Source organism: Adiantum capillus-veneris, chromosome 3 (genome assembly GCF_014529385.1).
Source record: "Adiantum capillus-veneris isolate H3 chromosome 3, ASM1452938v2, whole genome shotgun sequence".
NCBI lineage: Eukaryota > Viridiplantae > Streptophyta > Polypodiopsida > Polypodiales > Pteridaceae > Adiantum > Adiantum capillus-veneris.
Genome location: NC_140933.1, coordinates 146799507 through 146825755, shown reverse-complemented (window position 1 = coordinate 146825755; position 26249 = coordinate 146799507). Strand labels below are relative to the sequence as shown.

The 26249-nt window shown below is 46.5% G+C and overlaps 1 protein-coding gene across 3 annotated transcripts in view; it reads right to left on the bottom strand.

The window, feature by feature from the left end:
• LOC147461881 (ARM repeat superfamily protein) overlaps positions 1–26249 on the bottom strand; it is a 247357-nt gene that overhangs the window by 98330 nt on the left and 122778 nt on the right. For all 3 annotated transcript variants that reach the window (XM_086509347.1, XM_086509349.1, XM_086509348.1), the window contains 2 exons: positions 11617–11801; positions 11442–11514 (listed from right to left, as the gene is read on the bottom strand). In XM_086509347.1, the coding sequence (XP_086365473.1) occupies positions 11442–11514; positions 11617–11801 (258 nt within the window). The remainder of the gene's footprint in view (positions 1–11441; positions 11515–11616; positions 11802–26249) is intronic.

The following is a 26249-nucleotide window of genomic DNA, read 5'->3' as shown; positions in this document are numbered from 1 at the left end:
ACCACCTCAATCATCTTTCACTTAGGACCTATCTCGATCCTTTCATGTAACTTGATTCAAATATTGATCCCGTAGTGCACGACATGTCTTGACCATGTATTGGTACCTATCCAATCATGATATGTAATTTTTCATTGTAACTGCCCAATAGCATCGTATCCCATGAGATAAGTGTGTATCCATGTAAGTAGGCCTAGTCACAAAACCGTCCTCCGTGAGTTTGTCACAAGATTGTGACAACCACTATATATTTTTGCTGGTTTCTTTCCCTTGATTTTATTTAATTTTTGGGACCCTCTTGTTAAAATCACAAATGCCCCGACATTGCATGGCCAGTGTGAAATGGCCGTTGGCCAAGAGTTTCACCCTCAATCGGGAAGGGCAAGTCGCCACGAGATGGTCGGCACTAAAATCCGAACAGTAAAAGGGTTTCTAGGCTCAATTCAAAGTCATTTAGGCCCCTTGCTACAACTTTATAAGTTGGTTGGTACTAGGAAATTAAACCAAAGGGAGTCAAATGGACACATGGCGATAGGGGAGCTGCATGCAGGCCAACAAACATTTTCTAGAAGCCTCATCTAAGAGCGGACGCCCATTTTTGAGTGGGGGCTGATTTTTGAGTAATTGTGCTCCACAGTGTGTGTGTGTGTGTGTGTGTGTGTGTGTGTGTGTGTGTGTGTGTGTGTGTAGTGGGTCCACGTGAACATAGCTTTAATGAAAAGCTTGCCTTCTCCCTTGTCTCATGCATCGCGATGATTTGTTCTCGCGCATCTCTCCCTCCCCTTTGCACATATGGTAATGCCCCACTAGTAGGGCTTCTCAGATGAGCATGTACAGTTCAAGGGGTTTTATGCGCGTTTGCCAAGGCAAAGAGCCTTTTGTATAGGAACCGGATTAGTTAATTGCTGATGCTCTTCAGGTACGCACAATTCCATCGCGAAGGAATGCGAAAACGGAGAGTTTTCTCGCATGAAAACTCATTCGTCTTATAGGAGAACCGTCCCATTGCGTGCGAGAGTAATGCCAGGGGAGCCTCGAGAAAGGCTTGGGTGCTTGTACATGACAATTTAGAGAGACTACCCGCGAGCCCCAATGCATCAATCAACGTACGATTATCATTACATGGAAGTTGCTTGAGGTTGAACGATGCATTCTTATTCGCAGTTACAGATGGAACATAATTACGAGAGGAGGGAGGAGTGCGAATCTTCACCGTCTTTTTAGGCGCCACCCAAGCACCAGAATCGCTAGACCCCACATTTTTACCCTTCACAACATTACCATTGCCCAAAGCTGTAGACCGCAAAGACTTGGCTTTTCTTTATCCATAATAGGAGCTACATTAACAACCAAACTTCCATTCTGCTTAGACTCACTGAGAGGTGTACTTGTAGAAACAAGAGCAGGTGATGGGACTGTTGAAGGGGGTGGTTGGAAAACGGGTTCACGACATTCAGATTGCATGTGCCCAAACATGCCACTAAGAAATGAATTCGCAAACTTACGCCATTTAAGTTTCAATGGACGCTTGCCTACCCATTGATCCCCCGAATAACCATGATGCCTTCTGGTGTAGGTTGTCAGTGTCCCATAGAAGAGCTTGTTGGTATTCGCATCCAGTTTCAGGGGACAGACCAACTTCCCAAGTTGTGCAGCCAACAATGATGTTAGGTGCAACGGAATGAATGTTGTATTTTCTCAAGATTAGTGATCTTTATTGCTCAAGGTTCCTTTTAGTTCTTAAAGAAGGAGAGAGCCTTCCATCTTGTAGAGTGCTATGATCACGAACAAAGTGAGTGGATATTGTGCGTGCAAGTGAATGAGACTGAGAGAAGGAGAGAAGAGATACGACACCCGAAAGGTTGTAAAACCATCCTCCGAAGGCCCCACTCTCGTCGGCGAGAGTGGTCTACTTTGATTGCACAAAGGTGTACAATGCGTATGCAATGGACTGATGCAATGGGACTATGCCGATGACGATGACGGTGATGACGACGACGACTTGATGGCTGAAATCTGAGATCTTCTAATCGCTGAATTTCGGGACTGTTTCGGTGGCTAAAAATGACTGTTTTGGCTGCGTTTTCTTGGCTGAAAATGAAGGTCTTTCTGCAACCACCTTGGGGCTGATCTACTGCTGTCCATAGGGCTCAAAATGCTGTGGTCTGATGCGGTAAAGGCTGAGAGTTAAAAACGCTGGCTGGATCTGCCCTTGCCAAAAACGCTGAAATGGCAGCAATGGAAAAACGCTAGCAAAGCTGAGATTTCCGGCGATCATGGGGATCTGCAGTTGCTAGGATGCTGAGGGTAATGGTGGCGACTCTGCAACGGAAGGAAGCGCCAAGTGCTGGGAACTGCCCGCGAGGATGGAGGTCCAAAAACGCTGGGGGGTACTGCTGAGAAGTTGCCTGTTGAGCGGGAAGCTCCTGCTGCCTCTTCTGCTAGAAAGTGCTAACTTGGGTTTGCTTATATATTAACTTAGCCAAATTGCCCTACCTACTTTTGTTGGAAAGTCACTTAAAAATAATAAGTGAAAATAACCAAAAATAGGAAAATAGGCTAAATGCACTAGAAAATTCCCCTAACTGATGCTAATGGATTCTGATGGGAATTCCGATGATCGTGCTGTGTGCAACCGGAGGATATGCATCTATGCTAAGTGATTGGGCATGCACGGTCTACGAATAGACTCACAAAAGTGCCAGATCACTGCTAATCTAGACTGACGGACTGACTGAACCCTGCTGTGGTGTAGCTTGTCCACGGACACATAGGGTTGGGATGTGTCACGTGACAAATGACCTCCATTTTGAGAGGAAATCCACTATTTCCACCCACAAAGGACATTTATACCGAATAAGATTTTGATAGTCCTTAGTCAATGCCCACGGCAAGATATGAGTCATCTGTGTACCAAAAATAATGGAGACATTTCCAACAACAAGTTCATGGCTTCAATATTCGCCAAAAGGACTTCGTAAAATCCACGAGCACCAAAGTAGACGCCTCAGACAGCCTGGCGTTTAAGCAAAAACTCGACCCATTGCCCAACATCCTGCGCAGTAGGCATTTTCCCCGGAAAAAACAAAATAATTGCATTCATTGCATATTGCGCAACCGGGTCCATGAGTTCTTGCACAGGAATACAGATTTCGAGACGAGGAGGTAGAGCATTCCAGGCTTTCTGAGCCTCCTCAAAGTCCTCATACAAATAGGCTTTGATCTCCGACGAGGCCTCCGAGAAACTACCCATGGCTTTCCGACGCTTAAACACACGCAAGGAGTCGAACATAAAGCACCTAAAAAACCAGCACTGAAAGAAGGCTCAGATTCCAGAAACCTGAAACACGATAGCTCTGAACTGAAACCACACACAACTTAAATACATCAAGCTGCACTTTGCTCTACTCTGTACAAAATCTCTGCACTATAGGTATCACACACTGCACGTAAAACACCTGTAGGTCTACAACCACGCACGGGACCCAACTGTCTTCTGTAGCAGGAGGTGCCGAGTCGGAACAGAAGGGTGCAAACGCTGCCACACAGGCTAGGCACTTGGAGGCAGCAAGATCGCACTGGCAAGTACGCGCAGGTAGGATTGAGCACTCTGAGGACAAACTGCTGCGCAGATGGTGATAAACCCACAGGGGTGCAGGCTGAGTAGGGGCGTAGGGTGCAGGTCGCACAGCAACACAGGCACGACTGAGGAGAGGAGCTACACAGCATCGACGGAGACTACAACAGAAGATTCGAGCCATACTCTCTCGACATCCAGAGTGCAGATGAGGATGGATCCTCACCATTTCTTCCATCTTTGTTTCACACACTGTTACATCCAGTTTACCGGGTACCTATTGTATCAGCTGCTACACCCACGTAGTTTTAGATTGTAGTAGTAGTAGTAGTATTTTGTTCCACTTCTAGTTCTTTTGTACCCAGACATGGTATTAGATTCACTATTTTGTAACTAATTGGTCTCATAGGTCATTTTGGCCTTTTGAAGACGTTAATATAACATTTCTATTTCTATTTCTATTTCTCTCTCTCTCTCTCTCTCTCTCTCTCTCTCTCTCTCTCTCTCTCTCTCTCTCTCTCTCTCTCTCTCTCTCTCTCTCTCTCTCTACACCCACGTAGTTTTAGATTGTAGTAGTAGTAGTAGTATTTTGTTCCACTTCTAGTTCTTTTCTAGTTCTTTTCTAGTTCTTTTGTACCCAGACATGGTATTAGATTCACTATTTTGTAACTGCTTGGTCTCATAGGTCATTTTGGCCTTTTGAAGACGTTAATATAACATTTCATTTCATTTCTCTCTCTCTCTCTCTCTCTCTCTCTCTCTCTCTCTCTCTCTCTCTCTCTCTCTCTCTCTCTCTCTCTCTCTCTCTCTCTCTTTTTCTCCTACTCTCCTACTCTTTTCGGTATGTATGTGGATGAGGTTTCAAACTACATTGACAGCGATGGGGATAAAGGTGCACAGCAGGCAGGGACATGAATTCCACTTTTGTTATATACTGACGATATTGTGTTGATCTCCGAATCCCCAGAGGGAATGCAACGTCAATTGGATGCTTTGCATACGTGTGCCCACGAAAGTGGTTTGTCTGTCAACCTTGGCAAAACCAAGGTTATGGTGTTTAATACCACCCCACAGTGGATCAGGAGGTCAGCACCTACATTCACATACGGCCAGGAGACTGTGGAGTACACAGACGCTTACACTTACCTTGCAGTGGTTTTTAGCGGACCAACATTCTCACTCGGAAGAGCAGCAGAGACCAGACTGACTAGAGCCCACGCAGCATTGGGTAGATTGGAGAGGATGTGCTCGCAGGTCCAGTTTCAGGAGCCCCGGACGAAGCTCTGGCTCTTTGACACCTTGGTGGCTTCAGCATTGCTCTATGGGGCTGAGATATGGGGACCTTCATTGGATCACCACGGGAGACCGGGCCGCACAGACGGATGGGGGAACATGGAGAAACCTCTCGTCTCTATGATCTCGCGGCTCATTAGAGCCAAGGCATCAGTACCACGGGCCATTATCCGAGCAGAGCTAGCGGCCCCCCCACTAGTGGTGGAGGCGCTCACCAGATCAGTCTCCTTCATAAACCGCACATGGGAACTTCCCAGAGACAGATATGCTCACATAGCACTTGAGTCCTCTCGACAGTTAGCCATACGAGGAGATACAACATGCTAGTATGGGGAGATGACATCATGGTATCAGGCGCATGGGTTCAGCATGGACAAGCTACCACCATTCCAGTACTCATTGCATGCACCATGTCTCAATCTTACACAGTCGGAGATCACCAAGCTCATCCGCCAAGACCTAACCCAGCTAGACACCAAGAGGACATGGATACAATCAGCACAAGAATTAGGCACGAAGATGGCTTTCTACAGAGACCACCTTCTCCAGCTCAGGGAAGATGGTTTTGTGACGAGACCAAGGTACATGGATACCCACTTGTCTCATGGGATACGATGTGCTATTGGCCAGTTACGCACATCGTCTCACCAGCTACGGATTGAAACTGGGAGATACAGCAGAGTACCGGCAGAGGCCAGGACATGCCCCTTGTGTGACCTGGAACCTGAGACAGAGCTGCATTATACATGCCGCTGCCCCGTCTACTACGAGATACGAGGCCGCTTCCATTGCTTGTTCAGAGAGGGTTTTGGACCACTCTCAAGAATAATGGGATACAAAGATCAGAGATACCTGGGTCTGTTCCTGCTTGAGCTGCGCAGACACAGAGAGCGCCTGCTGAATGGCAAGGCCAGCCAGTTTCAAAGACATATCACAGACTTCTTCAGAGCAGACACGGGACAGCCGCAAGAGCCACTCCCACAACAGAGCTCCCCCTCGTCTCACACGAGAGGCACACTGATCGACCGAGCGATTGAATTGGGGAAATCCACGCGCCCACGACTGCGAAAGACTACACAGCATCGACAAAGGCTACGACAAAAGATTCGGAGCACGTTGGCCAGGCATGCACAACGCCAGGTCAGACTACTAACCATGGAGGAAATTGATGAGATTCGCCAACGACCGATGCTAGATCTTTTATGATTCAGTTATCCCAACAAGCCGCCCATTTTGGCTTAGTTTTTTGCTTAGATCACATTGACCAATCCAAGATCCCATAGAATATATCTTTGTTTTGTTTTGTACTGTTGTTAGGTTATTTTGTTACTCTGAATTTGTATCAGATCCACCACCTTGTAACTTTCTGGTCTCATAGGTCATTATGGCCTTTTGAAGACGTTAATATAACATTTCATTTGTCTCTCTCTCTCTCTCTCTCTCTCTCTCTCTCTCTCTCTCTCTCTCTCTCTCATGTCATCCCCAACCTCACCTATGGCAACAAGCAAACTCAAATATATGCTTCACTCCAAACGAATTTCCATCATTGAATTGGAAATGAAAGCATGGAGAAAAGAGATGGAAGATTGGAGGAACGCGAAGACCGTTTTCCTCCGAGAAAATGAAGAAAAGGAGAAGAGGTGGAAGGACGAGAAGGATCATCTTCTCAACAAGATCGCCACGTTGGAGAATAGCATTTTGGACCTCCACAAAGAAGTGTTGGAAACACGGTCAAAAAATGGGCTTGAAGAGGGGGAATTTCAGCCCTCTTTGAGGGAAGAAATTGACAACATCAATGAGGAGAAGAAGTCATGGGCCGCGGTCATATCCGAAACGCAAAAGAAAGTAGAGGAGGCCGAAAAATGGATTGAGGTTGCCAAGAAAGGGAATGGTAAGGAAGCTCCTTGTACACCCACTCTTATCAACATGACCCTTGAAGAGGAACAAAGAAGGAGGATGCGGGCTCTACATGTGAGGGTAACCGGCCTCAAGGACATAAACAATGTGGAAAAAGAGGTCACAAGCCTCACATCAATGATGGGGGTGGAGAAGCCTTCACACACAAAGGCATGGAGAGTGGGCAAGAAGAGTGAGGGCCCCAGAGAATCTTCAAAGGAAAGAGCTCTCATACTACGCTTCCCTTCATTGGAAGAGAAGAAGGAATTCTTGAGGAAGAGACCTACTCTCAAGAAGACAGGTATTTTCTTAGGCGATGACCTCACTCTCTCACAACTTGCGCATATGAGAGAAGTAATGCCCGAGATTCAAGCGGCAAGGGAGAAGGGGAAGATGGCCTTTTATAGAGATGGTCGGGTGGTGATTGTAGAGCGGCGCTCTACATGACGGTGCGAGACCTATGGGACCACATTGAGGATGGCGACTTGGAATTGTAATGGGTCTATGAGGTTGGATGTTGGTGCCTTTGAGGACAGTTTCAGAGACAAGGACATTGTTTTCTTTTCAGAGACTCACCAGGCCCCTGGCCAACTGTTGCCACAGGTGGTGGGATACAAATGGGAACAGCCCACAGAACAGTCACGAGATCTGAGCATGGGAGTAGAGGTTCAGGAGGAGTAGCGGTGTTGTTTAGGGAGGAGCTACAGCCACTACTACATATTGTACGGAGAGATGATCAGGCTAGATACATGTGGGTGAGGCTGAGAGCTGACACAGGTCGATTTCTATATATTGCTATATGTTACTTCCCCCCCAGTACGTCAGTATATGCTGTATCCAGAGGGCAGTCGCCTTTCTCAATTCTAGATGATGATATATGGGAGTTTTCTAGGGATGGTGATATCATCCTCCTAGGAGACTTCAATGCTCGAACGGGCAACTGTCAGACAGTCTTCTACGACACTTCAGATGAGATGCTTAGAGAGTTGGATGTGAATGAGCTGGGGTTTGACAGATGCTCACATGACAGAGAGCAGACTGAGTATGGGAGATACCTCACGGAGATGACGACTACACATGGGCTAGCCATACTTAATGGCTTACAGCGGTTTCCTGGAGCAGCAGGCTTCACATGCTTTCCACACAGACATGGGGCCAGTACAGTGGACTATGTTATGACACAGCCGAGCTCTATTCCTTGTATTCAGGATTTCACAGTGGGAGCCAGACCAGTGGGCATAGCAGTGGATCATGCTCTCTTGACACTGTCCGAATCTTTTCAGTTTAGTACAGCTCAGAAATCAGGAGGTAGGTCACACACCCGTTATACATTTACACCAGAGACTGACTCGGTTTATACAGAGGCGATCTGGGATCGTCTATGCACAGTTGCTCCAGGCCTCTCAGTAGAGGAGTGCACTACTTTACTGACTGAGACACTACATGATGCAGCATCAGAGGCATACCCACACACTCAACCGGATCGGAGGCGACATTCTGGGAGCATACCCCAGAATAGTTGGTATGATGAGGAGTGCAGAGAGATGAGAGCCCAGCTTCAGAGGGATCTTCATTTAGGAGTCATCACCTACAGACAGTCGCGGATTGCTTTACGGCGCCTTGTGCGAAAGAAGAAACGAGCTTACCTGGCCCAGATGGAGCGAGACTTGTATCAGTTGTTCTTGAGTAGAGACTCAGGCGAGGCATGGCGACTCTTCCATGAGCACTCCCCTCCCCCAGTGATTACTTCTCCTAATGTGTGGGGCCAGTATGCGACATCGTTATATACGGTTCCTGGGCAGGATCCCCTTCCAGATCCTACAAAGCCATGTCCACCTACGAGCACCTTCTTTACCACTGAGATGGTAAAGAGAGCCATTCACAGGATGAGGACCAAGAGGGCTTACGATCATGACGGTCTAGTAGCGGAGCACTTTATACATGCTAGGGATATGCTGATGGAGGTTCTTGCAGTGTTGTTCAATCGTGCCATGTGTGAGGGATTACCTAAGACTTGGAGGTTGTCTACTATTGTGCCTATATTCAAGGCAGGTGATCCTACAGAGCCTGGAAATTACCGCACTATTATGGTTGGACACACACTGGCACGATTGTATGCATCCATTATTGAGCAGCAGTTGAATAACTGGGCAGAGGGTGAGGGTGTACGGGCAAAGGGACAGGCAGGTTTCAGGAGGGGTTTCTCCACTCTTGACCATATTCTGACACTCAAAGCTATCATTGAGGAGGGCAGGTCACATGAGAGACGGATTTATTGTAGCTTTGTGGATTTCCGCAAAGCATTTGACATGGTACCGAGAGCTCGACTGATGCGCAGACTGCAGGAGATGGGGGTGCCCACAGTGTTGATTTGGGGGATTATGGCTTTATACAGATCAGTGATGGGACATGTATGCACCCCAGAGGGGATATCTAACTTAGTTCACTCCACTATCAGGGTGAAACAGGGTTGCCCATTGTCTCCTACTCTATTTGGTATGTATGTGGATGAGGTGTCTGATTACATTGACAGAGAGGGTGATAGAGGTGCCCAGCTGGCAGGGACGTGGATCCCATTGTTGTTATATGCTAATGATATTGTCTTGATCTCTGACTCACCAGAGGGTATGCAGCGACAGTTGGATGCATTACACAGTTTTGCAGAGGATAGTGGATTGTCTGTAAACCTTGGTAAAACCAAGGTCATGGTGTTTAACACCACACCGCAGTGGATCAGGAGATCGGCACCGACCTTCACGTATGGTCAAGAGATTGTGGAGTATACAGATGCGTACACTTACCTTGGGATAGTCTTCACTGGGCCGAGGTTTTCTTTGGGGAGAGCAGCAGAGACTAGACTAACCAGAGCTTATGCGGCCTTGGGAGGCTTGGAGAGGATGTGTTCGCAGGTTCAGTTCCAGGAACCTCGGACAAAGTTATGGCTCTTTGATACTTTAGTAGCCTCAGCTATGATGTATGGGGTACAGGTATGGGGACCTTCTGTAGGCCAGGATGGTTGGAGACGTATGGAGAGGCCCTTGGTATCTATGATCTCCCGATTGATTAGAGCCAAGGCCTCCGTACCTCACGCGATCATTCGAGCAGAGCTAGCTGCCCCCCCCATGGAGATTGAGGCGCTTACCAGATCACTGTCCTTTGTGCACAACCTATGGGATACTACTAGAGACAGATATGCTAGACTAGCCCTTGAGTCTTCCAGACAGCTAGCTCTAAAGGGGGACACTTCATGCCGGTATGCACAGATGACTTCATGGTTTCAGACGCATGGCTTCACCATGGACAGGTTGCCCCCTTTCCAGTATTCTCTTCAGGCACCCTCGTTGTCTCTTACACGGGTGGAGATCACTAGACTCATTCGTCAGGACCTGATCTAGCTCGACACCAGGAGGACATGGATAGAGCCGCCTCAGGAGTTGAGCACGAAGATGGCTTTCTATAGAGAGCATCTTCTCCACCTCACAGGAGATGGGTTTGTGATTCGACCCAGCTACATGGACACACATATGTCTCATGGTTTGCGTTGTGCCATTGGTCAGATACGCACATCCTCACATCAGCTCGAGATTGAGACTGGTAGATTCAGAGGGATACCAGCAGACAGCAGGATATGCCGATTATGCCAGAGAGAGCCAGAGACAGAGTTGCACTACATATGTCATTGCACAATGTTCTATGAGATACGGGGGCGTTTCCACTGCTTATTCAGAGAGGGTTTTGGTCCTCTATCTAGGGTCATGAGTTATGAGGATCAGAGATGTCTTGGACTATATCTACTTGAGTTACACAGGTATAGAGACACTTTACTGGGGAGAGCTAGAGAGAGGCAGTCCCAGAGACACATTACAGATTTCTTTTCACTAGATATGGGACAGCCATAGGAGCAGCCACCACTGCAGAGCTCGTCCCACACTCATTCGACCACTACTGGCACTCTCATCGACCGAGCATTGGAGCTACAGAGATACAGACGACCGCGACTGAGGAGAGGAGCTACACAGCATCGACGGAGACTAAAACAGAAGATTCGAGCCATACTCTCTTGACATCCAGAGTGCAGATGAGGATGGATCCTCACCATTTCTTCCATCTTTGTTTCACACACTGTTACATCCAGTTTACCGGGTACCTATTGTATCAGCTGCTACACCCACGTAGTTTTAGATTGTAGTAGTAGTAATAGTATTTTGTTCCACTTCTAGTTCTTTTCTAGTTCTTTTGTACCCAGACATGGTATTAGATTCACTATTTTGTAACTGATTGGTCTCATAGGTCATTTTGGCCTTTTGAAGACGTTAATATAACATTTCATTTCATTTCTCTCTCTCTCTCTCTCTCTCTCTCTCACACACACACACACACACACACACCCCTTGAGGTGGCTTGTCTCTGTTTATTTCTTCTAACTGTTTAAGTGTTTGAACAGAGCCAAAGATCCCTTGATGGGACAAATGTTTGCGTTTATGAGGAGAGGTATGCAACTCATTCTCACATTACCCCACACACACACACGTGTTAATCTCACGGTAGTTGCAACAGCAAGAGGTGTTGCTTGGTCACTCTAGCATCTAGCTTGCACCATACACATCAATTTACCAAGGTCAAACTACAGCTGACATGAAATTTAAAAAGAGCTGGGCAAAGTTTGCAGACTTACCCCTGGCACACCAGTCAAGCATTGTGCTAAAATATAGCCAATCGCACAAACGGCACCATCCATATCTTCAAACCTTCATTAGAGAACACAAAAATGAATGCAAAGTTAATCAAACAGGAACTACCTTTCAGCTAATGCAAGATGATAAACTTGATTGAATAGTCAGTGGGCTTACCGGCTCTTGTTGCCAGTGGCAATTAATGCCCTTAATTCTCCTATAAGATCCATAACTGTTGATGATGGAAGTTCAGAAACCACGATACCTAACAGCTTTGCTGCAGTTTGCCGTGTGCTTCCATCAACATGTCGGATATATTGTCTCAGCCAATAGATACGTCCAGAGTAAAACTCTGCAAATCTCTGCTCATAAAACAATAAAAGCCGACTTGGTGAAAACAAGCTCCATAAAGTGAGTAAAAGTTTCTGTTGAAAACCTAATCATATGTACTACAAATCAAAACTAGTTATATATCACTAAAAGGCAGTTATGGCACGTTTTGCCTAGGTTCGTTCATAAAGAGAGATTTGTCCCTTTTCAAGTTTCTCTTTGGATGAAGCATTTTCATCCACTAAATAGCCAGTTATGAGTCATGATACCTTTCTTGCTACAATCAGAGTACAATAGAAGCTAAATTATAGCTCTCCATATTGGCTGGTGATGCCTCCCCAACTGTCACTTTTGGACAGCCGCAGGAAAAGGAAGAACCACATCATTTGCAGCAATCAAATCATCAACACAACATATACCAATTGTAGAGAAAGTACATCCTTTTCGTGGATAAGCCAAAGCCAACAACTGTCTAGTTCAAGTATGCTCACAGAGCACAATGAATTGCCCACGTGTAGCTGTCGTACAAACCAATGTAGATGGCCCAATACCTGTTGCAAAGCCAGATCAACACAAGGTATACAGGCAACCAGGTATATGACCAAAAGCATGTCCGTAGATTGAGATCCATAAAATAAAGTGTCCACACAAGGCTGCTAATATCTTAGTCTCATGTTGCTGTTGTAGAAAAAATGTAGGCAGCAATGAGGGCTTTTCAGCAACAACAGGTAATTGAAATCAAGAATATTAAAACCTCGGGTGCATACGCTAAAGTTCTCTTAAGAAAACGCACACCCTTACAATCAGATTAGATTGACCGCAAATTTATCATGGCCTTGGACAAACTAATGAATGTGCTTTGCATTTCAAGCCAACAATGGACAAAGAAACCAGAAAGTAAGCTTGAATGTTTGACTGGACTATTCCGTAGACATTTATACAATGGACATGTGGAAAGCTTTAAAAGACCAATCTTGCGTCCAAAAAAAAGTCAAAATCCAAGAGACGTCAACAAGACATCCCAACCATTGGAGTCATCAAGATGCCGAAACTGACCATGAAACAATTTGACCAGGCCATGGATGTGAATGCCATCCATATTGAGAAAGGAGCAAAAGACCTGAATTTTGAAAATTTGATATGCAACCCTGCAACAAGACCTTACAGTGACAATGTATCTTTTAATAGTTTGTACATCCTGGGCTAAATTTTGTGGCAAGAATAATGAATCATCTGCATAAGTTTCAGCCACAAAATATAAACCATCTGGCATAGACAGGCCCCATAAAATGCCTTTCCAGGTGAGTTTATCCATGTATACGAACATAGAATGTGTTTTATTAATGTATATTAACGTAGGATGTGTTGCGATGGCAGCATGCAGTGCATTAGACAGAGAATCTGACCCAACAACCATCGAAACTCCAAGACTCTAAAAGCTCTGAACCAAGAATGCATCGTAATGTTCTATTTTCAGAAGGCACTAGATAGCACTACAAAGTTTAGGCCCAAAACGCATCCTTGCCACCAGTTATGAAGAAGCCAAGGCTTAAGTAATTATGTACTATTACAAGGTTTGCCATGATGTACCAGTAGCACAACTCTATCACAATTGTTTTTATTCTGTTAGAGATACTCAAGTTAAAAGAAAGTTGCCGAGTCCAGATCAAGAGGTTCACACGAGGCATCTAGAAGAGCTGATTCTTAGAAAGTAGGAATATTAAGGATTATCATAATTCTAATATCCTTAGTGTTCCAAAAGTAGAAAATCAACCCTAACCACTAAATTATTTTGCGAGGAAGCGCCAAAAGCTGAGAATCAGCAGAGGCCAAAGAAGTTATAACCTGAACATTAGCATACCCATAGTCCTGTGCAAGACTACTATGTAATGCAGAAAATCTACCACCAACCTATCTCATTTGCACCATATTTGTCCCCTACACCAAAAAAGTTATCTATTCATTGCAACGTTCCATGCGAATCAGCACCATAAAAATGCGAGTATCAAGGTCATAATACCCTAAAAACCCAAACTACATTATCATCCATAGGTCAACGGTTACATCGGTCCAAGATTCTCATTCGAGTCAAGGAAAATGACAATAGGTCAAAAGATAATCACCTGTCAGCCAGCCTACCACACTAGAGTGAAGAGAGCGTTCGCAGGAAGCCAAATCAGAGCGCATCACCCAGATTTGCTGCTGCAGGTTACGGCCTGTTTTAGAGAACTATACAGACAGATGATGACGTTTCTTTTTTTCAAAACAGCCTGCTTATTATCCAGTAATGGTAGACAACAAGTACTTTAGTGCTTTTCAGAACGTCTAAACATTAAGCTCACACATCGGTTGTAACTCAGATGTATGCGTGTGACCACATGGAACAGTTGTAATCGATACTGATGTTCACTACTAATAAAGCATAAAAATACTCTCCGAAGGGGAACTATTCCTCTAACATGTCATCTCTAAGTGATTTAAGTGTGAAGTATTTCGGTTCGTTCCATTTATTTAGAGTCTGTTCTTGTGATTTTCCAGTCCGCACGTGGGGCCAACCGGCTACATTGGTATCAGAGCTCAACAGTTTGCTTTTCCACCAAGTTAACTGGTCCTCCTCCTCCTACAGATGTGCAACTCGAATAATTGTGGATTCTGTTACCAGATTTTCTTTCCAAGCAACTATAAGGCAGTTGACCGCACTTGTAGAGTCTTCAATAGTTTCTGAAGTATGTGAATCTTTAAGACATTCAATCTGTTCCACTTCAAAATCCACCTGGCTTGCACTCCCATTATCGATGAATCCTCTTCCACTACAACCTCACCACCACTGCCAAAATACCCATGCTGGCAACTATTATTTACCGTTTCTGGTGCCCAGGATAAAAGGCTCTTTAATTCCTTCAGTAGTTAAATAATATCTACTCTATCGGCAACTATACCAAAGAATCCAATATCTCTCATACTATGCAGTGGTGGAGTACTTTATCGACAAAACCTCATGCTCCTAGGACACGGAAAGAATTCAAAACTATCTTTGCCAGAAGTTGTCTGATGTCCCTCTTTGGGAGACAAGTATAATCAGATTGGGGCAACTTAAAGATCGTCTCCACTAACACCTTGGAAGACTAAAATCTGAGATTTTGGGATATGTATCTATCGGTTTCTTTCTTCAAAAACCTGACTCTAGCAGATCACTGCGAGTGTTACAGTACTGGCTTACCTTCACAACTACACGAGTATTGCCTCTTCAAGCACGTTTTCACCATGCAAGAGCTTATGGGCCATGTGACTGTTGGTTATTTGATGATGAAAGGCAGACTCACTTTTGATCCTGAAAAACCCAAAGCATCTCCACCTGACCAACCTACTCAAACCAAATTAATTCCCAGGGAGCAGCAGAGTCAAACTCCACAACATAGTCCACTCTCTCCTAAACAAAGGGAAACTCTTGTACAAGGCATATGCATGGTATGTTTCCAGACAAGACATACTTTCCTCCACTGTCTAAAACTTACAAATATTTCTCCAACTGGACAGCTACCTCTTGCCAAGAAAGCTAAACCATCTAACGGACTGATACCCAGCATTTACGGTCTCTTCCAAATTCATCCAAAGAGTTATGCAGAGCTTAAGGCAAAACACAAGGCACTTCCGCTACCATTGGTAGTTAAGACCAGATTTTCAAAAAGGCTCGCTGCTGCTGTGCGCTTCCTCCCTCACCATTGCTGACCCTCCCCCCCTCGTGTAGCTTCACCCCTGCCCTGAAGCGCACACCCTCGCGCCTGCCCCCTCGTCCTTTGCCCTCGCGCGCCAGCCCGCTCCTTCTCCATCCTGCTGCCTCGGCCTGCCCTCGCGCGCCAGCCGGCTTCCCCCCTATCCCGCTGCCCCAGCCCGTTTCTGCCCGCCTGCCACACCCTCCCATCTCCATACGCCCCCCCCCCCTTGCGCACCTTTAGCACCCCCCCTCAAAAGGCCTCACTTGTTCAGCCTGCAGTGGAGTTCTCGTTGGGACTTTACTCGCCGAGTTCTCAGGTGTTAGTCTTCACGCCGCCCCCCTTTCCCACACAGCAACAGACACAAATGGAGGCTCATCCTCTGCCCCAGAGGGACTCCTCAGAAGCCCCCTCGCCCGACTCTACAGAGCCCACTATCCGACATGCTCTTTCACCGATAGAGCAAGCGAGCCTCGCAGTAGAGGCGGAGTGCCTCCAGGCGACCTCCGTCATCTGCAAGATTCTCGGCACCAGGACCAGCTGAGGAGAGCTGCATGATCTTCTCCAGGCCCGCCTTCTCGCAGAGGGGGCAAGATCTTGGACATTCAGATCCTTCGACGAGGCTACTATCAGATCGAGTTTGAGACCTCCGAGATGGCGTCCAAGGTCATCGCCATGAACCCCTTGACCATCCGAGCCACTTTCGACAGTAGAGACATGGTTTTGACCCTGCTTCAGATGTTTTGGTAGAGGAGGCAGACATTCCCATTGCTTCAGATGTTTTGGTAGAGGAGGCGGACATTCCCATCTCCGTCTGCTTTCCTGGTTTGCGGAGGGAGTACCTACCACTTTTGTCCAGGATAGGCTCAACGATTGGGATTGTCCTGGAGACACCTCGTACGGCAGCATCAGTAGCTGCCAAGGGGTTCCCTCAGTTCGCGTTCTGGTTAGGGACACTCACACTCTCCCGAAGGTCATCCTACTTCCTCGGTGAGTGGGGGTTGGTTTAGACAGAGCGTGGAGTATTCGGGCCTCCCGAATCAGTGCTTCATTTGTCGAAAGATGGGTCATCTTGCGAAGGCCTGTCCACGGAGGAGGCCCCGACCTACACCACAAGCCCAGCCCCAGCCTTCAAGGGCTGGCCAGCAGCCACAGGTAGACACACGGAGCACAGAGGCAGAGTCGACTCAAGGGGCAGGGCATCCTCGGCTGCTAGGAGATCTCTTGGCAGCACCTTTGCCACGAGTCGCTTGGCGAGAGAGGGACGGCCTTTCTTGCGACCCCCTCTTCTCGTACTGACGTCTCCCTATGGAGCAATCCCTCGTGGTTTGACGAGCTTCGACATTCGGCGCCGATGAGACTTCTTTGCCTACGACTTTACACGCTTTCTCGGCGACTCCTCATCAGACCTTGAGGCAACCTGCTTCAAGGTTCATGTTCTGTTCCTTGCAGCTAGGGCGATAGAGGCCTTGGACTCAGCGGTTGGCTTTTCTTTTCCCCTTTGCAGGAGGGTCCAGACTGAGTGGACTCTCGACTCAGTGGCTACAAACACAAACCCTAGAGTTCTCTCACCACATGGGAGACCTAGGAGTTACAGACATGCTTCAGAATCTTTGGCATTGGCCAAGTTTGTTGTGACGCCTCTAGATGCAGCAGGATGTAGACACATTGTGGTTCACTTCTTTGCTGATACGCAGAGCCCACCATGCTATGTACACATTCATGAGGACTCCTAAACAGAGGAGGTTGCTTTACGTATGGCTCGGTCTACTTGGGCTTGGGCCAGGCACTCTTTGCAGTCACGCCTATCTAGAGGACGCACAGATGCCAATTACTCCCCATCCAAGCAAGCCTCGAAGATAGCACGTTTAGTTGCTACGGCAGCATCTGTTCTCTCTCACTCCCCATGAGGATCGTCTCATGGAACGTGCAGGGATTAGGCGGGCCCCAGTTTCAGCGTCAGAGGGGCCGACTGCGTCAGGAGCTTCAGCGATGCCTTGTGGAAGGAGAGATTGACCTCCTTATGCTATAGGAGCATCATCTGTGTGAGAGCCGCATTAGACGATGTGGTCAGCTTTTGCAAGGACGATATGATACTTTTTGGTCAGCTGCTTTTGGACCTGGAGGTATCCAGGGTGGGGTATGTATGACTATTGCGGATTCTTTGCAGTAGGCCATTGTGGGCAGAGAGATTATTTGCCAGGCAGGGCCCAGTGGATAACTATGCAGGTTCAGGGTTGCCTTGTGGGCTTCCTGAACATCTATGCATCCAATGTGGCGAGTGCACGAGCAGAGTTTTGGTAACAGATTGTTGAGTCTCTGCCGCAGGCAGAGGAGTGGTGCATAGGGGGTGACTTCAACATGTTGGGAGGACCCCTCTGACAAAATTGGTGGTAGCCATGCTACTGTGCATGGAGTTGAGCTGGCAGCTTGGGAGAGGTTTTGTATGACTGAGAGTTTCGGATGTGTGGCAGCACTCTAGCTTTGTGAGGCCCCCACACAGCCTGGCCTTCTCTCGTTCGGACCGCAGAGTGGGAGGAGTGAATCTATCGTGGATAGATCGCTTCTACACTAGTGACCACTTCTGTGACTTGGGTGGGACAGTTGGCATTCTGGCAAGGACTTCCTCCTCAGACCATGCACCAGTGATCCTCACAGTGGCAGATAGGCAGAGGAGGGGGACCACGATGCTTCGCATCCCTGAGAGGGTCTTGCTGGACTCTACACTCAGAGAGCGAGTGGAGGCTTTTGTTGGGTTAAAGGCCCAAATGGCCCCCTTTGTGTATAGTTATAAAGGTTATTAACCTTTGGCCAAGTTCACATTGAACTTGGCCACTAACATTAAATTGGTCCTATACTTTTAATAAAGGGAACATGTGAGCCAATTTCGCTCACTTTATTATTCCCCTCAACAAACGAGTAGCGTGCCCTCTCTCTCTCCCTTCGTTCTGCTAGCGCCCTCCTTCCTATCTGCATTGGCCCCTCTCCAGGGTGCACACCCTGCACATTTCCGCGTGCTCTTTCACTTGTACACACCGCTTCGTGCTCATCAACTGATATCAGAGCCAAATTAGGGTTTTCTCCCAAACCTGTAAACGCTGATTTTCAGCCAAGGAGGTCAACTTTCACGCGAGATTTTGCAATTTCATCGCCAAAATACTCGTCCCCGGACAGTAGAGAGCTCCCGGCAAGTCAAATTGACCTATAACAGGCTGAAATTAGGTCAAAATCAGCAAATTACTGGTTATGACAGCAAAATACAGGTTTTGCAAATGATGTATTAAGGTGTGGGAACACTTTTGCTAAATCCCCGCTATCCGAAAACATTGAAATTGCCGAAAAACAGGCCCTAAAACAGGTGTTTTCAGCAAATTTTAGATTTATGCAGGCTTTTGCAAGTGTTTTTATGATGCGACTACATTGGGGAAAGTGCAAATTGATGCAATCTACGCATGTTTGACAAATTTTGGCTATGTATGACCATTTGTGTCTCAATTTCATGCAATTTGATGCTACAAATTGGGGATTTTGCTCTACATGCTTCTAAAAGCTGTGCATTAGCCTTATGTATGTTCTTTGAGGCTAAAAACAACTAAATTTGTTGTTTTTGAGCACAAATTCGCTCGCTGAATTTCCTGCGCATAAATTTCAAAAATTGTATTTTGTGCCCAAATAGACCTATTTTGCCCCAAATTGCTCCTCTGACCATTTGGAGCTGTAGTGCACACCTCTGCGAGGCTATACTCCGGTTTTTTGTGCATTTTGCCCAAAAATTCAACGTATTAGCCCTCTTATTCGTGCAACTATGGCCTCATCTTCTTCGGATGTGAAGAATCTCTTCGAGATTAGGAGGTTCGATGGAACAGGTTTCGATCTTTGGAAAGACAGGATTCAGGGAATCCTATTTCTTAAGGATTGTGAAGGGGCACTTGAACAGGTAAAGCCACAAAATATGACGGATGAAGCATGGGTTAGCCTGAACAGGAAGGCTGTTACATACATTAAAATGGCCATGACCGATGAGACAGTCATTGACTTGAAAGGTCTCACAAGTGCTTTTGATGTGTCGGAGAAGTTAAAGGGAATGTATGAGAATACAACGCCTGTCAACCAAGTGCATTTGATACGAAAACTTGTTGGCATGCAACTAGATGAGTCCAAGAGCGCTGCAAAGCACTTGTCATTGTTCGCAGGTACTTTGTCGCAGTTACAGGATTCAGGCTTGCCTCCTTTTGATGATAAGCTGAAAGCTATCTTCTTGCTTATGACCTTACCTGAGTCATGGGAAACGTTGGTGGTTTCATTATCCAATAACCCCAATTTGACCTTTGATGGTGTTAGGGGTTCTATCTTGAATGAGGAAATCAGGAGGAAAGCAAGTGGAGAGGGAGGCAACTCTGCCAACATGGTTAGAGGCAGGACAGAAAAGAAGAATGCCTATACACAAAGTAGTAAGAGTAAGAGTAAGGAAAGGGGAAATGCCAGCAAAGGCAAGGGTGATGTGACTTGCTATCAGTGTGGCAAGAAACCCGATTGCAGATACTATAAAGCCGAGTTAGAACGGAAAAAGAATGCCGGAGACAAAAAGAAAGAGAAGAAAAAAGTCAAGACAGATGCACGGGATAGCTCAAAGGACAAAGAGAAGGCCAATGCGGCTTCTAGTGTTGTGATTGAGGAGTTGTCAGATGTAGAGGACATCTTGTGTGCCACTTTGTCAGATGATGATGCTTATGACATTGATGCCTCTCTTAATGTTCATTCACAGGACATGCAAATCACCAAGAGTGATCTTATTGATGCTTTGTTGACTGTCAATGATGCATTATCCCTGACTTGGATTGTTGATTCCGGTGCTTCATTTCATGTGACTCCTATCAAGGAGTGTTTCTCTACTTTTGATGCAGGCAAGCGTGGCCATGTATACCTTGGAAACAATCATGCATGTTCCATTGAGGGTATTGGCACTGTGCATCTCTCCATAGATTGCACAAATGAGCTTGTCTTGCATGATGTTAGATACGTGCCGGGAATCAAGAAGAGTCTGCTTCTGTTGGTCAGATGGATATGCATGGTTACAGCATCTTGTTTGAGAGAGAATCATGGAAAATGACTAAAGGCTCAAGGCTGATTGTAAAGGGCACAAAGAAAGGGACATTTTACTACATGCATGGAAAGGCCGTGTTGGGCAAGTTTGTTGCATTGGCTGAAATTAACTCTCACATGGAGTTGTGGCACAAGAGGCTTGGCCATATGAGCCAAAAGGGCCTTTCTAAGCTTTGTACTTTGAACAAGCTTGATACTAAAGGCACAAAGCTTGACTTTTGTAATGAATGTCAATATGGCAAGCAAGTAAAGTGTTCTTATTACTCTGGTGTCTATCGTAAATCTTGTGTGCTTGATCTTGTACATTCTGATGTATGTAGCATGCCTACTAAGTCTATGGGAGGTGCATGTTATTTTGTCTCCTTTGTTGATGATCATTCTAGGAAAATTTGGGTTTATTTGCCCTAATCTAAGGATAAAGCCTTTACTGCGTTTAAGAAATTTCATGCATTTGTGACCACCCAAACAGGTAGAAAGCTAAAATGCTTGCATACGGACAATGGGGGGGAGTTCACAACTGCTGAATTTAACAAGTTTTGTGAAAATTTGGGCATTAAGAGGGAGCTTACTCTGCCATACAGCCCCTCTTCTAATGGTGTGGCTGAAAGATTCAATAGGACACTTTGTGAGAGGGTGAGATGCATGCTGTCCACAGCTAATCTCTCTCATGGATTTTGGGGAGAAGCTTTGAAAACTACAGTCCATATATGCAATCGATCCCCTCACATGTCTTTGAAAGGTGACATCCCTGAAGAGGTTTGGTCTAGCAAGCCTGCTTCAGATGATCACTTACACATTTTTGGTTACGATGCTTTTGTGCATGTTAGACCTGAGTTGAGGAGTAAACTAGATGCCAAGTCCATTAAAGGCCTTTCCATGGGATATGGTGAAGAACGCGAAATGGGTTACACGATTTGGTTACCTCAGCTCAAAAGGGTTGTACGCAGCCGGGATGTTGTTTTTAATGAGGCAAGGCTGCTTCACAACAATTGTGCCTCAAAGCATGACCTTAAAAGGGTCAAATTTCAGCATGACCAGCCACCTGTTAGGCCTATTTTTGACCCTCAAGATGCACCACATATGGCTGAAAATGTAGATGATCTAGTCGTGTTTGAGCCAGATGATGTTGGACAACAAATTGAGGCTCCTGAAGTGCATTTGCAGCCAAGAAACAATGCTAAAAATGGTGCTGAAAATGATGTACAGCAGCCCATTGTTGATAATTTTATCATGCAGCCTGATGTAAACCCATTGCCAGATAATGTGGATCATTGGGTGAGGCGGTCTACTCGTCAAAGACGGCCTGTGAGCAGATATGATCCCTCTTTGCATTACATTATGTTGACAGATGAGAGAGAGCCTCTTACGTATAAAGAGGCAAAGACATGTGAGCACAGCGACAAGTGGGAGCTTGCTATGCAGGAAGAGATTAAAGCTTTGCATGCTAATCATACTTGGGATTTGGTGGAATTGCCCAAAGGAAGGAAGGCTATTCCTAACAAATGGGTGTATAAAATCAAGACAGTTGATGCAAAACCCAAGTATAAGGCAAGGCTAGTTACAAAGGGATATGTTCAAACCAAGGGCATAGACTTTCAGGAAGTGTTCTCTCCTGCTGTGAAGATGCCTACTTTGCGTGTATTGTTTGCCATAGTGGCTGCTCTTGATTTGGAAATGGACCAAATGGATGTACATACTGCTTTCTTGCATGGTGATGTGGAAGAAGAGCTTTACATGAAGCAACCCGAGGGTTTTGTTATTCCTGGCAAGGAACATATGGTATGTATGCTCAATAGAAGCTTGTATGGGTTGAAACAATCATGTAGACAGTGGTACAAGAAGTTTGATCGCTTCATGCTTAAACATGGTTACAAAAGAAGCCATGCAGACCATTGTTTGTATACCAAACATGATGAGGATGGCAGCCCTATCATTCTTGTGCTCTATGTTGATGATATGTTGATAGCTGCAAAAAAAAGAAGCACTGTTGATGCTCTTAAAGGGCAACTGAAATCTACATTTTCAATGAAAGACCTTGGGGCAGCTGAACATATACTTGGAGTGCGTGTTACAAGGCAAAGAGACAAGCGCCTATTGTATTTGTCGCAAGAGAAGTACATTGAAAAAGTGCTGAAAAGATTTAACATGGCTGAAGCAAAGCCTCTTGGTGTGCCATTACAACCATATGTCAAAATCTCCAAGGATGATTGTCCTAAGTCAAAGGAAGAAGCCAATGACATGCAAAGTGTGCCTTATGCTTCAGCTTGTGGTTCACTCATGTATCCTATGGTTGCTACTAGGCCTGACATAGCCCATGCAGTGGGAGTTGTGAGCCGATTTAAGGCTAAGGCAGGTTGCATTGGGATGCAGTGAAGTCCATTATGAGGTACTTGAAAGGGACTCAAAACAAATGCCTCTGCTATGGTAAAGGACCATTGGAGTTGAAGGGATTTTGTGACTCTGACATGGTTGGTCATGTGGATACACGGAAATCCACAAGTGGCTATGTGTTTACTCTTTCGGGAGGTGCTGTTTCATGGTGTTCTCGATTGCAAAAGATTGTTGCATTGTCTACGACAGAGGCTGAATATATTTCAGCCACTGAGGCTTCCAAAGAAGCTATTTGGTTAGCACGCCTATGCAGTGAGTTTGGTTTGCCTTCTAAGGCACCTATGCTTGGTTGTGATAGCCAGAGTGCCATATGTCTGGCAAAGAATGCCATGTTTCATGCACACACGAAGCATATTGATGTGCGGTATCACTTCATACGAGAAGTGCTTGAGGATGGCCTTATTACATTGGTTAAGGTCCATACATCACAAAATCCAGCAGATGCTCTCACTAAGTGCTTATCTGCTCTCACTAAGTGCTTATCCAAAGCACAACATCATCTATGCATAGAGATGGTGGGAGTCACGTAGCTTAAAGGTGCCATTTATGCCTTTAAGTGGGAGGTTGTTGGGTTAAAGGCCCAAATGGCCCCCTTTGTGTATAGTTATAAAGGTTATTAACCTTTGGCCAAGTTCACATTGAACTTGGCCACTAACATTAAATTGGTCCTATACTTTTAATAAACGGAACATGTGAGCCAATTTCGCTCACTTCATTATTCCCCTCAACAAAAGAGTAGCGTGCCCTCTCTCTCTCTCCCTTTTTTCTGCTATGACCCTCCTTCCTGTCTACACTCGCCCCTCTTCAAGGTGCACACCCTGCACATTTCCGCGTGCTCTTTCACTTGTACACACCGCTTCGCGCTCATCAGTTTTTTGGACAGAGAGCTTAGACATGCAGAATTCTCCTGTTGACAGAGTGGCCTCAGGACTAGCTCAGCTTAGTCGTTTCTTTCTCTAGGAGTCTTTGGCTCGCCTGGCTGCAGCGAGAGAGAAGCAGCGTCTCCAACGGGGCGTTGCTTCCTTGCAGAGGATGCAGAAGCACCATCCAGACAATCCTTGGTTGGAGGAGCAGATACAGAAGACTTGCCAGGAGCTTGTTAGCACAGGAGCGGCGCCATGAGTTTGCTTTCCATCGACAGGCATATCAGTGGACGTAGGTAGGTGACATAGTGACTGGTGCTTTCTTTGAGGCAGTGGGACCTCGGCATACGCATGCCAAGGTCAGTCAGTTGAGAAGGCCCGACGTGTCAGTTGCTTTTGAGCCAGAGGACATGCATGCAGTTGCTACTGACTTTTACCGTGAGTTACTGTCCGCAGAGCCTCAGTCAGAGCGTCAGGATGCATGCAGGGAGCAGGTGTGGGCGCAGATGCCTTGTCTTGTGACTGAGAGATGCGACAAAGGCTTGAGCTTCCACTTCAGCTTGAGGAGTTGCACACGGATCTTAGTGCACTTCCCCGTGGTAGTTGTTCAGGTGAGGATGGCTTCACTCCCAGTTTTTTCTTGGAGTACTGGGACTTGCTTGGCCCAAATCTCTGTAGTGCTTTTCAGTACATCTTGCACACAGGAGAGATGTCTGACAGCATGAGTGAGGGCCTGATCTACCTCATTCCCAAGGAGGGTGGCTCCTTGGATGAGATTCGACAGTGGTGCCCCATCACCATCCTCAACTCAGCCTTAAAAATTCTTGCCAAGGCTCTGAGTTTGAGGATTCAGCCACCTCTAGAGAGCCTTATACATGGGACTCAAACAAGTTTTGTCAAGGAGCGTAGTATCCTTGACAACATCTTTACTTTTTGGGAGGCTTCTGCCCTAGCGCGGCTCCGTGGTGAGGATCTGGTGCTTCTTCTCCTCGATTTCAAGAAGGCCTACGAGTTGACTGGGACTTTCTGGAGGGCACTTTACGCATGATGGACTTCTTAGATACTTGGATCAGAGGGGTGTTAGCTTTGTACAGACGGGCACACGGTCAGGTACTTTTGTCAGGAGGTAGAGGTGATCGTTTCATGCTCACACGTTCGGTCAGGCAGGGCTGCCCTCTTGCCCCCTTCCTCTTTCTCTTCTATGTTGAGTAGATGAGCAGGATTTTGGTGTCGCAGCAGGTTGGTTTACAAGGCTTAGCACTTCCTATTCGGGGAGATGAGCTACTGGACGCTGACTTTGCAGACAACTCAGCCTTGTATTTGGATGGCCAGGAGGCCAACCTTCACAGGTGTGAACAGGCTCTAGAGACCTTCTGTTGTGCATCTGGCGCACTGATCAATTGGAGAAAGACAATGGCTTTCTCGGTTGGTAGTGCTCCTATGCCCAATTGGATGCCAGGTGAGGGTTTCAGGTGGATTCCCCCAGGGATTTCATTTCGGTACTTGGGTTGTCGGGTTGGTTTGGACTTGTCTCCCAAGCAACGGATTGCTCCCCTCCTCCTGTCTATCAGGAGGAAGTTATTGCATTGGAGCTCCGCACGACTTTCTTTGGCAGACAGAGTTGTAGTGGCCAACTAGGTGTTGTTGGCTACTATGTGGTACATCACTTCTTGTTGGATCTTCTCGAGTTCTCGTATCAGCTAGGTAGAGAGGCTGATCAGGAACTTCCTTTGGTCAGGGCGTGACACTCAGATAGCCCGGGGCAAAGTGGCTTGGCAGGTCATCACTCTTCCTTGTTCTCAGGGAGGGGTTGGGATCATAGACCCAGCACAGCACAGCAGAGCCCTTCTTGGGAAGTTCATCGTCAAACGACTTCTTCTAGGTGAGGAGCCTTAGAAGGAGTTCTCACTACAGCGGCTTTGTGCTAGGGTGCCTCAGGCTGGAGGCCCCTAACGACCTTCGACCAGATGGATCTTCACAGAGATGCGCAGAGTTGCTTGAGCAGGAGACTGGAGGACCACTTCGCTGTGAGTTTGCTTCGATCTTGGGAGCATTTGCGGCGAGGCCTGGAGCAACGTCAACCTACTTGCACGGATGAGCGTCTGAGACATCCCCTTGTTTGGAACCCCATGGTTAGCACTCAGAGAGGCCACTTGGTTGGTAGTCGGCCTCATGTTTCCTGGGGTCATATGGCAACGGGTCCAGCACGCTCTTTAGGTGACTGGTTACAGTTTTCACGCTTGTCAGAGGAGCTGCAGGGCTTTCGGCTACATGTCATGAGAGGGGTGCAGAGCATGTGCCAGGACATCTCAGAGGCAGTACCAGCTGAGTGGCTCACACCTCTCGAGCCAGCAGCGGCCACATGGATGGGATCCTTCTTGCGAATGGAGGTTCTCATCTCAGTTTGGGC